This window comes from Dreissena polymorpha, chromosome 3, assembly GCF_020536995.1.
Source record: "Dreissena polymorpha isolate Duluth1 chromosome 3, UMN_Dpol_1.0, whole genome shotgun sequence".
NCBI lineage: Eukaryota > Metazoa > Mollusca > Bivalvia > Myida > Dreissenidae > Dreissena > Dreissena polymorpha.
The window spans coordinates 72318999-72333186 of record NC_068357.1 but is presented as its reverse complement, the minus strand read 5'-3'; the positions used below and the strand labels follow the sequence as shown (position 1 = coordinate 72333186).

General features: G+C 36.8%; 1 protein-coding gene across 2 annotated transcripts; it reads left to right on the top strand.

Annotated features, from left to right (window-relative positions):
• Window positions 1–1316: 1316 nt before the first annotated feature.
• On the top strand, window positions 1317–13841 carry LOC127874726 (ribokinase-like). 2 transcript variants are annotated; one of them, XM_052419272.1, is made up of 8 exons: window positions 1317–1375; window positions 2660–2792; window positions 3322–3385; window positions 3986–4048; window positions 10583–10747; window positions 11738–11826; window positions 12831–13019; window positions 13171–13841. In XM_052419272.1, the coding sequence occupies exons 1-8, from the start codon at window positions 1332–1334 to the stop codon at window positions 13357–13359; spliced, it is 936 nt and encodes a 311-aa protein (XP_052275232.1). In that variant the 5' UTR covers window positions 1317–1331; the 3' UTR covers window positions 13360–13841. The 2 variants fall into 2 exon arrangements, with proteins under 2 accessions (XP_052275232.1, XP_052275233.1); XM_052419273.1 differs by lacking the exon at window positions 1317–1375 and adding an exon at window positions 1676–1801 and having other exon boundaries at window positions 13171–13840.
• The last annotated feature ends 347 nt before the right edge of the window (window positions 13842–14188 follow it).

Genomic DNA, 14188 nt, shown 5'->3' with positions numbered 1-14188 from the left:
AAATCATTTCTCAATAATGCTTTGTATTCCAAAAAGTTTATCTGCAATATATTGCATAGTAATACAGTGCTCCAGCTGGGAGCTGTTAATTATAGTTGTTAGAATATATTATTTCCAGTATTATTGAACCATGCAAATAAAATGTCTACAGTTAGGAATAAATTCATTAGAATGTAATAATAAATTTATAAATTACAATGTCCAAAAAAATAAATATAAATAAAAGGGCAGGGCTGGGCCCAGGAAAGGCAGGGGGAGCCTCGGAAGGGCAAGGCGGGGCGCCCTTCTGTTTAAGGCCTAGCTGGAGCACTGTTATAGCTTTGACATCATGTTAACGGAGGACTTATATCCCAGTGATCTGGGGATAAATGTCAAAGTCGATTGAAGATAAGTCTAGTTTCATAATAACACTATAAACCCATGCAATTACCATTTATCAGAAGCAGGGTCAGTCTCTAAAAGTGGTTTTAGTATGTCAGAATTTTCAGAATTATCATTGGCAAATTGCCATATATTGCATTTTATTTCTGATGTTCCACATTTTGGATTTCAATTTGGTACTGAGGAAATAGCTGCCAAGATTTAAGTTTATATTGCAAAAATTAGAAACGCTAAAATAATAAAATTGAAGTGCATGTAAAAAGCAAGATAAAATGTTGGTAATATAGTATTCAATATTTCATACTCCAGTTGAACTCATAGGCACGATTTTTTTGTGCCGGATCCCTATGGTTTAACTCAAACAAGTTTTTTTAAGTAAATAAATCTTACAGAAAGAAGTTGGTGTTAGGTTACTGGCGACCATACTGCACGAAACCTGTTTTGAATTTTTATGTAATAAGGATAGGGAATGGGGACACAAAACTTCTTATAAAACTGCCTGGTGAATTAAACAAGAGATCTTCACCTAAGGTTTTACAACAGTAAATATATAAAAGACAATATCAATTTGAAGTGTCTTTGGTCATTTCTGAAGTCATATGAAAACATTAAACGTTTCCTTAAAGTAGCTACATATAAAAGACAAAATAATACATTATCATCCGAAACTATTTGTATCCGAAATATATGTCACTAAATATGTCACTACAAATATACATACAAGATTGGTAAAATCAAGCTACAAAAGAAATAGTTAAAATGTACATTAACCAACGCTCTTGGTGAAAATGACGAAATGTCAAGTGAGTCATTCTCTTTTGCGTTCGATGGCGTTTTTCTTTGCGATTTTGGACCCATGTTGTTTTTCTTGATTGACCGTTTTGTCTTTGCGTGAAAATCGTTATCGTAATGCTGAAAAACTCCCACTTTGACATAGCTAATTCACAATCATGGATGTGACAGTTGTTGGCTCTTGTAATATTGACCTTATAAGGTACTTAAGTAATGCTTTTTAAATGGATTACAAAGTATATTCAACAAATTGTTGATAAAGTTCGCAATATAGTGTCAAATTTGATATAGTTCAAACTGGACCCAAGTCAACATGGCCAATAATAAAAAGTAGTGTTTCAAAAACAAGGTCACTTACCTATGAACCAGGTGTCTCTTGACAAAATATACTTATATATGAACTCAAATGTTCTTTATAAATGTCTTTGTAAATTCATGCATCATTATATATGTATGTTATTTACATATCTCTGCAGCCACATCTGAATATTTGGCATCCCAGATGACAGAGTTACTGCCCCTGGTTGTTTTTTTTGTGTGTTCAGATTTGTAAAAAGAAATATGATTACCCTGTAATAGGTGGAACTGAACGCTGAAACTGAGGAAATTTTATTATAATATGCTGATGGTAGGTTTGACAAGAGACATATTGGTGTTATAATCTGTTGGTGTAGCGATTTGTCAGTAGACCTGTTTCCACTTGTTATCCAGCCAGAAAAATCCCCTATCACAAATTATTGGAGATCGAACCCAGGACCTCCCGGTGCCAAATTAGGCAGACACTCTTCTGTGTCACTTTAAAAGCTAGCTCATATACCAAGGCAGTATAAGTTCTGCTTATACACAACCCTACTACACACTACCCCTCCATTTGTAAAATTCTCCCACGAATTTCCTGCTGCCACAACATCTGAGGAAAGTCTTGGCACACATGGTGGGTTTTTCATGTAAGGCGCCATTGAAACCCATTAAGAAATCCCAGATAACAATGGGGATCGAACCCGGGACCTCTGGGTTACAAATCAGGCAGACAATGTACCAATTGCTATAAAAGCTACCTCATATAGCAAGGCATTATAAGTTATCCTTATAAATACGGAACCTTACTACACACTCTGTTCGTCCAACATTTTTCTTCAGATATATGCTTCAAATGCTTGTGGTCAAAATATGTTTAATAAGAATTTAATAAATATTTAGATAAGAAAAAGTCGAGTTATGGCCCTTGATTTATCTGATATCAGACTTTGTTTGATTTCATTTTAAACAGTTAATGCTCTTAAAGTCTATTATTTTTAATTAAATCTTAAGGTCATAGCTAAGTTCAAAAAATAAATCCCCCCAGTTTAATAAACTTCAAAATCTTCTCGGGAATTACAACCTATGATTAATTGGGATATTTAGGCATTTCCATCTGTTGCAGAAACTGCAATTTTAATCTCATCTCTGAAATTGTTTATTCAATAATGTGATCTTCATTTTTCAGTTATGTTCCAAGGCTGCCAAAGCCTGGTGAAACCCTTCAGGGATCTAAGTTCTCGATGGGGTTTGGGGGTAAAGGAGCCAATCAGTGTGCCATGACAGCAAAACTGGGGGCAAAAACAGCCATGGTTGCCAAGGTAATACTTCTACTACAAGGTTATACTTGAAATGAGGAATATGCATTCCGCCAGATGGAAAACTTTACTTCTACCTCTGTTTATAGATTAACCCTTTACCACTTAGATACATATTTTGACGCATTTAGAGTCACATCGAAAGTTAAATTTAATTAAAGACCTTTTTTACTAGATTCTAGTTTTAAAGGCTTCATTTAAAATCCTTAGATACTGATGAGCAGCCGACAGCATAGAACCTGAACAGGCTGCGAGTTACTAGCAGGCTGTTCTGGTTTTATACTGTTTGCACATAGCCATTTTTACTTTGTGTCTAAGTGGGAAAGGGTTAAACATAGTCATGTTTGCATTTTGCCAAAGTAAGGCATGTATACATGTGGTTACCTTTTTGAGATGACATAAGTCATTGCCTATCATTATGGAACAAATGAGGGTGTCTCTGAATTACATCTAGATCATCCTTAACTTCAAACATTAAGTGTAGCGTAAATCAAGATGAAACGTCACTAAGAGAGCTCTTCTTTTGTTGCAGGTTGGTTATGATACATTTGGTGAAGGATTTCTGAAGAAGTTTCGAGAACTTGGTGTGGACACAGGTAACTGTATGATATAATTACTAGTGAATATGAAGGTATCTGTCTGTTAGTCCATTAGTTGGACTTGATTCTTGACTGCTATATCCCTTTCCCGTTTAAAGAATTTTGCAATAAATTGGCACATGTATTAGTATGTATTGATTATGAGAAAGCAAGGTGATGCACAATAACCATGCTCATGGCACACTTTTAGGTAAAAAAACAGCACTTTTTTCAATTTTTCCCCATACAATATCAATATCCAAATAACATGTTATGTATACATGTTAACCTTAATGACCCTGTGATGTGCATACTTACTAGTTGGTTGTTATTAAGTCAAACATAAAACAAACTCTTAATGAAGTCAGACCATGTATGTTTCAGAACTTCTCCATGCATAGATTTTCGTTATTACTTGGCACACATGTTAACCTATATGAAACGATGTCTCATTCAAAAACTCCATTTGCTATCTTGAACTTTAAGAAAAAAGTTTGAGGTCAAATGCCAAAATATGGCAATCCTTTGTGTCATAGAGGCATGTGGATTATCAATCACCTGTAGTGATAGCTCTTGCTGAATTTGTTTGAAGTGAATATTGTTATGTTTGATTTTCAGGACACTGTTCGAGCACGAGTGAAGCTATGACAGGAGCGGCTCCAATATGTGTTGATGAAACGGGTATGTTTGACCTCACTGCAGTTCAATCCCTATTTGTTACTTGAAATTCAATTTTGTTATAAATAAAGTCAATTCAATGTAAAATAAATCAGAAATCTAAATACCGGTAGAACTGTAACCTATACATAGAGTAAAAATCAAATTGGCTGTAGAATAGTTACAAAAAATGAAAGTTATATATCCTTTTTTTGCCTAAACAAGTGATAGTTTTTAAATTGTCCTTAAAATGCCAAAATATTTTATCTTTTTGCAAATTCAACTATATTAACTCCAAATAAAAAAACGTAAATCTATGTACCAAATATGAAACATATTTTGTGATTGGATGACTTTTGCATAGGTAGGGATATTTTTTTATGTCCCCCACTTTAGTAGTGGGGGACATTGTTTTTGCCCTGTCTGTTGGTCTGTTGGTTGGTTGGTCTGTTGGTTGGTTGGTTGGTTTGCGCCAACTTTAACATTTGCAATAACTTTTGCAATATTGAAGATAGCAACTTGATATTTAGCATGCATATGTATCTCATGGAGCTGCACATTTTGAGTGGTGAAAAGTCAAGGTCAAGGTCATCCTTCAAGGTCAAAGGTCAAATATATGGGTCAAAATCGCTCATTTAATGTACACTTTTGCAGTATTTCAATATTCAAGATAGCAACTTGATATTTGGCATGCATGTGTATCTCATGGAGCTGCACATTTTGAGTGGTGAAAGGTCAAGGTCATCCTTCAAGGTCAGAGGTCAAATATATGTGGCCAAAATCGCTCATTTTATGAGTACTTTTGCAATATTGAAGATAGCAACTTGATATTTGGCATGCATGTGTATCTCATGGAGCTGCACATTTTTAGTGGTGAAAGGTCAAGGTCAAGGTCATCCTTCAAGGTCAAATATATGGGTCAAAATTGCTCATGTAATGCCACTTCTGCAATATTGAAGCTAGCAATTTTATATTTGAAATGCATGTGTATCTCATGGAGCTGCACATTTTGAGTTGTGACGGGTCAAGGTCAAGGTCATCCTACAAGGTCAAACGTCATATAGGGGGACATTGTGTTTCACAAACCCATCTTGTTTTTTTTAAGATCATCTCACAAATGACCACCACACCCTCACACTATACTATACCGCGCCCCCCCCCCCGAATCCCCTCCCCTAAATTTTTTTTTTTTAAGACCATCTCACAAATGACAAACACACCCTCACACTATACTATACCCTCCCACTCCACCCCCCCCCTCCCAATATTTTTTTTTTGAAACAGTTAAAAAACACAAATATTTATTTTTATTATTTCATGTTTGAAATACCGTCCAACCATCGCACCCAAGAATACCCCTCCCCCCCCTCCCCCCCCCCCCCGAATTCCCCCTCCCCCCTAATTTTTTTTTTATGCCCCCCTTCGAAAAAGAGGGGGTATATTGCTTTGCTCATGTCGGTCTGTCTGTCTGTCGGTCGGTCCGTCCACCTGGTGGTTGTCAGACGATAACTCAAGAACGCTTGGGCCTAGGATCATGAAACTTCATAGGTACATTGATCATGACTCGAAGATGACCCCTGTTGATTTTGAAGCCACTAGGTCAAAGGTCAAGGTCACAGGTGAAGGTCACAGTTACTGGAAATAGGCATTATAAAGATAAGCATGGTTCAACAAGGGAAACAACTACTGTTTATGCATGTTCTTTTTGTTACACAGCATTTGCCTCCCTTAAATTCATTTAAAATCTCATTTTACAGCAGAGATTCCAACCTGTAAATGAGCCCCATATTTACTGCCAGTGCTAGGTTACCTTTTCCCATTTGATCATTCTTAAGTATTGTTATTGTAATGCTACGTTAGCACCACCACCACCACCTTTTCCCCTTTTCCCTATGTAACCTTTTCCCATTTTATCATTCTTAAGTATTGTTATTGTAATGCTCTGTTAGCGTTACCACCACCACCACCATCACCACCACCACCACCACCACTGTTCACAGTGACAAAAAACGTATTCACACAATGGCTGCTACTACAACTTATAGCCCATATAGGGGGGCATGCATGTTTTACAAACAGCCCTTGTAAATATTGTGTTAATGTTTAATTTTGTTGATTAATATAAATATAAGCAGGACAGGGGAGGTAATACACTATTATATCTTTCTTATATAAAGGGGAAACAAATGCAATAAGTTAAAATTTCACGTTAATGAATAGAGGATATCACCCCCCCCCCAATTTTTTTATTAAACATCATGTTATAAATTACCACCCCCCACATTAAACCCCCCTCTCACCACCCACCCCCCTAACCCCTCCACACCCCCTACCCCCCCACCCCCCTACCCCCCACCACCCCCCCCATTTTTTTTAAACATCTAATAAATACCCCACCCCACATTATACACCCCTCTCACTCCACCCTACCCCCCACCCCCCCCAATTTTTTTTAAACATCTAATAAATTACCACACCCCACATTATACTCCCACCCCCACCCCCCCAAATTTTTTTTTTTTTTAAAACATCTAATAAATCACCACACCCCACATTAAACCCCCTCGAACCCCCACCCCCCTTACCCCACCCCGGACCCCCGGCCCCCCCCCCTCAAAAAAAAATTATACCCCCCTCTCACCCCCCCCACCCCCAATTTTTTTTTAAATATCTATAATTACCACAACCCCACATTATACCCCCGCTCACCTCCACCCCCTACCCCCCCCACCCCCCCATCCCCCCAATTTTTTTTTTAAACATCTGATAAATTACCACACCCAACATTATACTGTTTTATCATGACTGGCAGATGACCCCTTTTGATTTTCAGGTCACTAGGTCAAAGGTCAAGGTCACAGTGACTCGAAATAGTACGATGGTTTCCGTATGATAACTTAGGTCAACATTAGGTCAAAGGTCAAGGTCGCAGTGACAAAAAACGTATTCACACAATGGCTGCCACTACAATAGTTTAACAATTGTTTTGTTTCATTGATCAATCAAAATTAAATAATAAACCAGCACATTTTGACCTTTATTCTCGGTACTATATGATTTTTGATTAAACCTTTGATGGCCATAAAAGCGTTAACCTTGACACATCAACATTCAAAAATATATAAAGCATTTGGTATCAGTATTCAATATGTTTGTTTCAATTTCAGAAATGTTTAGAAGTTTCCCCTTTAGGGCCCTTTTAATGATGTAGTAATTCTAATCAGTAATTATACAATAGCATGGTAAAATGAACAATACATGTAAACAAATATTTTGTAAATTTCTATACTACACAATGCATCTTCCATGTGTTTTTATGCCACCGGATCGAATGATAGGGGGTATGTAATGTTGTTTTTGGCCTGTCTGTCTGTCATTCTGTTATTCTGTCCCAATCCTTTAACCTTGGTTAAAGTTTGATAGTTTTTGCAATATTGAAGATAGCAACTTCATATTTGGCATGCATGTGTATCTCATGGAGCTGCACATTTTGAGTGGTGAAAATTCATGGTCAAGGTCATCTTTCAAGTTCAAAGGTCAAATATCACTGTATTTTTCATTCCTAAAACTTTAACCTGTGTTAAAGTTTGGTCATAACTTTTTGAATATTGAAGTTAGCAACTTGATATTTGACATGCATGTGTATCTCATGAAGCTACACATTTTGAGTGCTGAAAGGTCAAGGTCATCCTTCAAGGTCAAAAGTCAAAAAATACAATCCAAGGGAAGTAAAAAGCTTTAAAAGGGAGATAATTTATAAACCTGCCACATGATATATTGAAATTTTATTTCAAAGCAGCACAATAGGAGGCATTGTGTTTCTGAAAAACACAACTCTTGTTGTTATGTTATTTTGATGTAAAAAAAATGTGTTTTCGATAATGAAGCAGTTTTCCAATAATGTATATACATAAGTAATAAGTTCAATACGCTATTGATTTTCTCTGTTTTGTCTTGCTGATCTTTCTAATCTATGGTTACTGTGCATGTTATTTTACGTAGTACTTATAGTTTAAGTTTTAGATTTTATTGTTTCATTAATTGTCTTATGGCTATACACAAAGAGCAGTTTTTAGCTCATCTATTTTTTTTTTAATTATGAGCTATTGTCATCACCTTGGCGTCGGCGTCAAACTTAGTATACTTACTTACTATCATGAGGGGACTGGGCAGGCAAAGTTAGATAACTCTGGCATGCATTTTGACAGAATTATGTGCCCTTTTTATACTTAGAAAATTGAAAATTTTAGTTAAGTTTTGTGTTTAGGTCCATTTTATTCCTTAAGTATCAAAGCTATTGCTTTCATACTTGCAACACTTACTAACTATCATAAGGGGACTGTGCAGGCAAAGTAATGTAACTCTGACTGGCATTTTGACAGAATTATGTCCCCTTTTTATACTTAGAAAATTGAAAATTTGGTTTAGTTTTGTGTTTAGGTCCACTTCATTCCTACAGTATCAAAGCTATTGCTTTCATACTTGCAACACTTATTAACTATCATAAGGGGACTGTGCAGGCAAAGTTATGTAACTCTGACTGGCATTTGGACGGAATTATGGGCCCTTTATACTTAGAAAATTGAAAATTTGGTTAAGTTTTGTGTTTTGGTCCACTTTACCCCTAAACTATCCTAGATATTGCTTTCATACTTGGAACACTTCGCAAACTATCATAAGGGTACAGTAAAAGGACAAGTTGCATAACTCTGGTTGTCATTTTTACGGAATTATGGCCATTTTTTGACTTAGTAACTTTGAATATACATGTATGGTTAAATTTTGTGTTTCGATCCACTTTACTTCTAAAGTATCAAGGCTATTGCTTTCAAACTTCAAATACTTTCATGCTATCATGAGGTTACTGTACCTGGCAAGTTGAATTTTACCTTGACCTTTGAATGACCTTGACTCTCAAGGTCAAAGTATTAAATTTTGCTAAAAATGCCATAACTTCTTTATTTATGATTAGATTTGATCGATACTTTGACAAAACTACTCTTACCTGATATACCACAATAGACTCCACCCAAACCATCCCCCGTGCCCTCCCCTCCCCCCCCCACCGAATCCCCCCCCCACCCCGAATTCACCCCCCCCCCCCCAAATCCCCCACCCCTAAATTTATTTTTTATTTTTTATTTTTTTTTTAGATCATCTCACAAATGACCACCACACCCCTCACACTATACTTTACCCCCCCCCCCCCCAATTGTTTTTTTTGAAACTGTTAAAAAACACAAATATTTATTTTTATTAATTTATGTTTGAAAATACCATCCAACCGTCACACCCAAGAATACCCCCCCCTCCCCCCCCCACCCCCCCCCACCCCCGAATTCCCCCCCCCCCCCCCCCTATTTTTTTTTTTTTTTTTTTTAGATCATCTCACAAATGACCACCACACCCTCACACTACACTATACCCCCCTACCCCCCCTCCGAATCCCCACCCCTATTTTTTTTTTTTTTTTTTTTTTTAAGATCATCTCACAAATGACCACCACACCCTCACACTATACTATACCCCCCCCCCCCCCCCACCCCAACCCCCAAATTTTTTTTTTGAAACGGTTAAAAAACACAAATATTTTTTTTATTTTATGTTTGAAATACCATCCAACCATCGCACCCAAGAATACCCCCCCCACCCCCCACCCCGAATCCCCCCCCTAAATTTATTTATTTTTTATTTTTTTTAAGATCATCTCACAAATGACCACCACACCCTCACACTATACTATACCCCCCCCCACCCCCCCCATTTTGTTTTTTTGAAACGGTTAAAAACACAAATATTTATTTTTATATTTTATGTTGAAATACCGTCCAACCATCGCACCCAAGCATACCCACCCCCCCTCCCCCCACCCCCCGAATTCCCCTCCCCCCCCCCACACACACAATTTTTTTTTTTTTTTTTTTTTTTTTTAAGATCATCTCACAAATGACCACCACACCCTCACACTATACCCCCCCAACCACCCGCACAATTTTTTTTTTTTGAAACGGTTAAAAAACACAAATATTTATTTTTATTATTTTATGTTTGAAATACCGTTCAACCATCGCACCCAAGAATCCCCCCCCCCCAATTTTTTTTTTTTCGTTTTTTTTTTCCGCATTTTTTGGAAGATAATGTAATAAATGTCCACGCCCCCACACTATACACCCCTCTTCACTCCACCCCTCCCTCCTTTGTGATTGAAAATGAGAGTCCCTTCACCTTTAAAAAGAAAATAGATGAGCGGTCTGCACCCGCAAGGCGGTGCTCTTGTTATAATGTCTTGTTGATCTTTCTAATTTATGGTTACTGTGCATGTTTTTACGTAGTACTTATGGTATAAGTATAATAGAGTAGTTTTATAGTATAATTGAGTACTTTTGATCGATTTCTTTTGAAACAGTGTTGCAAAATGTATTTGTATCTGCGATACGTCAAGTGTTCTTATGTAAAGCGCCTTTGAACGTGCACTCTTGCATGAAAAGGGTGCTATATAAATTCGGTGTAATAATAATAATAATATATTGATGATTTACAAAGAATTTACCATTCTAGGTCAGAATTCAGTAGTGATTGTACCTGGTGCAAACCTCTTACTTTCTGAGGCTGACCTTGAAGCTGCAGAAGAGGTCATTTCAAAATCAAAGGTCATTATTTGTCAATTGGAGATTGATCCTAAGGTGACATTGTCTGCACTTAAAATGGCCAGAAAACATAAAGGTAAGGTTTTTGTGCCATTTCAAATAGGGATTCAATAGTAACTGCTATGTGTTTCTGACTTCACATTAAATTGCTGCTTCAGATGAAATTTGCATGGGTTATTTTTTTAATCTTATGGAAATTCCAAATTACTGATATTAGTATTGAGCTTACTTAGGCTTATGTAACAAGGGTTTTTCAAATGTGACCCATTTTTCAGTGACAAAGGTATTTGTAACAAATTGCTCATTTTATTTTTTTTAACAATTATTTGGTTATGCAAACAACAAGGTACTCGTCATCGTTCGGTTTAAAAAATATGTATAATAACTTAGTACCTAGTAGAGACTGTGATGGTTGGTGAAAATATAGAATAAATGCAGCTGTTGTAGGACTTATATTATGCAAAAATGGGCCTTATGCCATATGCACTAAGGGTAGCTTCACACCAGCCTGTGCATGTGTGCAGGCTGATCAGGAGATATCATGTCTGCTATGAAGTCACACAATGTTTAATTGTCTTGTTAGCAAACATTGTAGCTCTTGACCAGACTGCGCAGGCTGGTCTGGAGCTACACTGGCTGCAAATAACATAAGAACCATTTTAGCGCGATGTGGCTTATATAGAGCTGGAAAAAATAACAAAATGAGTGTGATCATGTCTGTGGTATATGCCCCCCCAACTAGTGTATCTATTTCACACAGTGATGACCATACTTAACCCTGCTTTTTCACACAGTGATGACCATACTTAACCCTGCTATTTCACACAGTGATGACCATACTTAACCCTGCTATTTCACACAGTGATGACCATACATAACCCTGCTATTTCACACAGTGATGACCATACTTAGCCCTGCTATTTCACACAGTGATGACCATACTTAACCCTGCTTTTTCACACAGTGATAACCATACTTCACCCTGCTATTTCACACAGTGATGACCATACTTAACCCTGCTTTTTCACACAGTGATAACCATACTTCACCCTGCTATTTCACACAGTGATGACCATACTTAACCCTGCTCCGGCTGTCCACTTGGAGGCAGATTTCTTGACAAACACTGACGTCTTCTGTCCAAATGAAACAGAGGTAGGCATATGAGATAACCATATGTATATGTGTTTAGTAACAGTTTTACCAAAATTGATGTGTTAATGTTTGTGACAATTTTTTTTAATTTTGGTATTGGTTTAGAGTCATCATTCACATGAATTAAACAACTGTTTGAAAAAAATGCAAATGCAAACAATTTCATTTCTAGCTTGACATGACATCAAAATCTGTCACAAGAATGCTCCTGTATTCTAGAAAGAATAGGTATCTTAAACCTTTCCCACCAGAAGCAAAGTAAGCATGGCTTTGTGCAAACAGCATAAAACCAGGACAGCCTGTAAATATTACTTTCTAAGGGACTACAAACGTGGAAAAATACGTATTTAAGTCGAACAGGGATAATTGAATTGTTGTGTGAATGGATCTGGGCCAAATGTAAGATTTTTGACCACAATCTGCATTAACAGGTGTTTGCATTGTCCTTTCCAATTTGGTGGCACACAATTGTGTTAAGTTTGGCATATTTGTCTGTTTTGTTTTCAAGGTCAATAATTGTTTTCGTGCCATTAAAAAACATACAATTAATATCTACAAAATTGTCAATTTGACAGTTTTAAGGTGATGATCCTAGTTTTATTCACTTGTTATTGTGTTTGTTAGGCACTATGTCATTTGTTTGAAATAAAAGACATCATATGATATGAATTGTCACGCCTGCTGGTGCCACCAGGATTCCACTTAGTTAATATTTGAGTTATGAAGTTGCTGTTTGAATCACTTGATCAAATGGATTACTTCTTTTCTTTCAACAAAAATGCCCAAAAATGTGGATCATTTTCCTAGAATTTAAAAAACATGTATGATGTCACCATGTTTTAATTATAACTGACCGATTTGTTTTGTTTTTATTCAAGACTTGATTTTTTTTGTTTTGTCTTTGTTTTTCTGTTGACTACATGTATTTACAATATTGTTTAAACTTGTGACAAAATTAAGTTTAAGGAATTAATTATGGTCTGTTTTATTTAACGATCAAACAGACGGAGATACTTACTGGCATTTCAATAAGGACAGTTGAAGAAGCAAAGGCCGCCAGTGAAGAGATGTTGAGACGCGGGTGTAACAATGTTATCATCACTTTGGGTGGATTGGGGTGTGTCGTTGCGCAGGCTGGATTCTCTGAAGTGGTACACGTTTCGGCACCGAGTGTAACAGTTGTGGATAGCACTGTAAGTCATTACAGAGACAATTCTAATGTTTAATTTGTGCGATTGTGTTATTAATGTAAAACATCTGCTTCGCCATAAGAGCTGGTAATTGCACAAAATTGTACTGTATCTATTGCCAGGGTGTACTAAATTGTACCATATCCATTCCCAGGGTGCGGGCGACGCTTTCATCGGTTCTCTAGCCTACTTCCTGTCTGTGGCCCCAGGCCTTGGTCTGGTGGAGTCAGCCAGGCGTGCAGTGCAGATTGCTTCCATCAGTGTCCAGCACCCGGGAACAATGGCCAGCTTTCCCACTCGTAGTGAACTGCCAGACACACTTCTACAGGAAACATCATCATGACAACTGAACTGTGCCTTTACAGCATAATACCTCAGCTTTAAGGAAAAATATGTCTGCGTATTTGTTATTGGTTGTTAAATCATGAAAATCAAGAAGGTCACGATAGCCCTAGATCACTCAGCAGTGTTTATTATGGTGCTATAAAACCCGAATGCAGCAATGTCCCAACTTAAGACAGAGTAAGTTGATTCCAAAATACTAAGTGTAATCCAAGGCATTGCATGGATCTCCAATGTGATATGTGGTAGATAAAATACATTATTTGTGCCAGAAATATTGATGCAATACAGATTTATTTATATGGTGTGAATTTTGGACAGAAATGTTTCCTTGGGAATCCATTTATTACCAAAAAACTGTATTTATGAAATAATTACATTATATGTACAACCAAATAATGCTGAAATTTTAAGTATTTATTTTGCTTTTTTCTCAATAAATAAGAAACAGCCATCAACAATCACATGAAAATAAAATATAAATTAGTTTGTAAGAAGTGCACATCTCAAATTGAAATATACAATGTACTCATTTAGTATAAGTTGCAAATGTTCACAACTGTATGCATTTATGAATTTCTAAGAGGATAATTGAAACCAATGGGACATAATCAGGAATTAAACTCTTTTGTCACTTTAAACAGCACGTGTTCAATGGATCTTGTAATATCACAGTGCCACCCTCGTCATAAGAAAATGGATCTTATGCCATATGGGGCAAGCATAGCTCAAGGCGATCTTTTCATGCAGACTTGTCAGAAGCGACCATATCCACTAAGGAGACCAAGAAATCTTGTCTGACTTTCTAGGCGACAATGTAGCCCCTGACA

Bases quoted from the DNA above. Each gene is read 5' to 3' on its own strand.
- LOC127874726 (XM_052419272.1), top strand. From the start codon at position 1,332: ATGGATGTGACAGTTGTTGGCTCTTGTAATATTGACCTTATAAG. The intron at 1,376-2,659 runs GTACTTAAGTAA...TTCATTTTTCAG, and splicing joins TGTAATATTGACCTTATAAG to TTATGTTCCAAGGCTGCCAA. The intron at 13,020-13,170 runs GTAAGTCATTAC...ATCCATTCCCAG, and splicing joins TAACAGTTGTGGATAGCACT to GGTGCGGGCGACGCTTTCAT.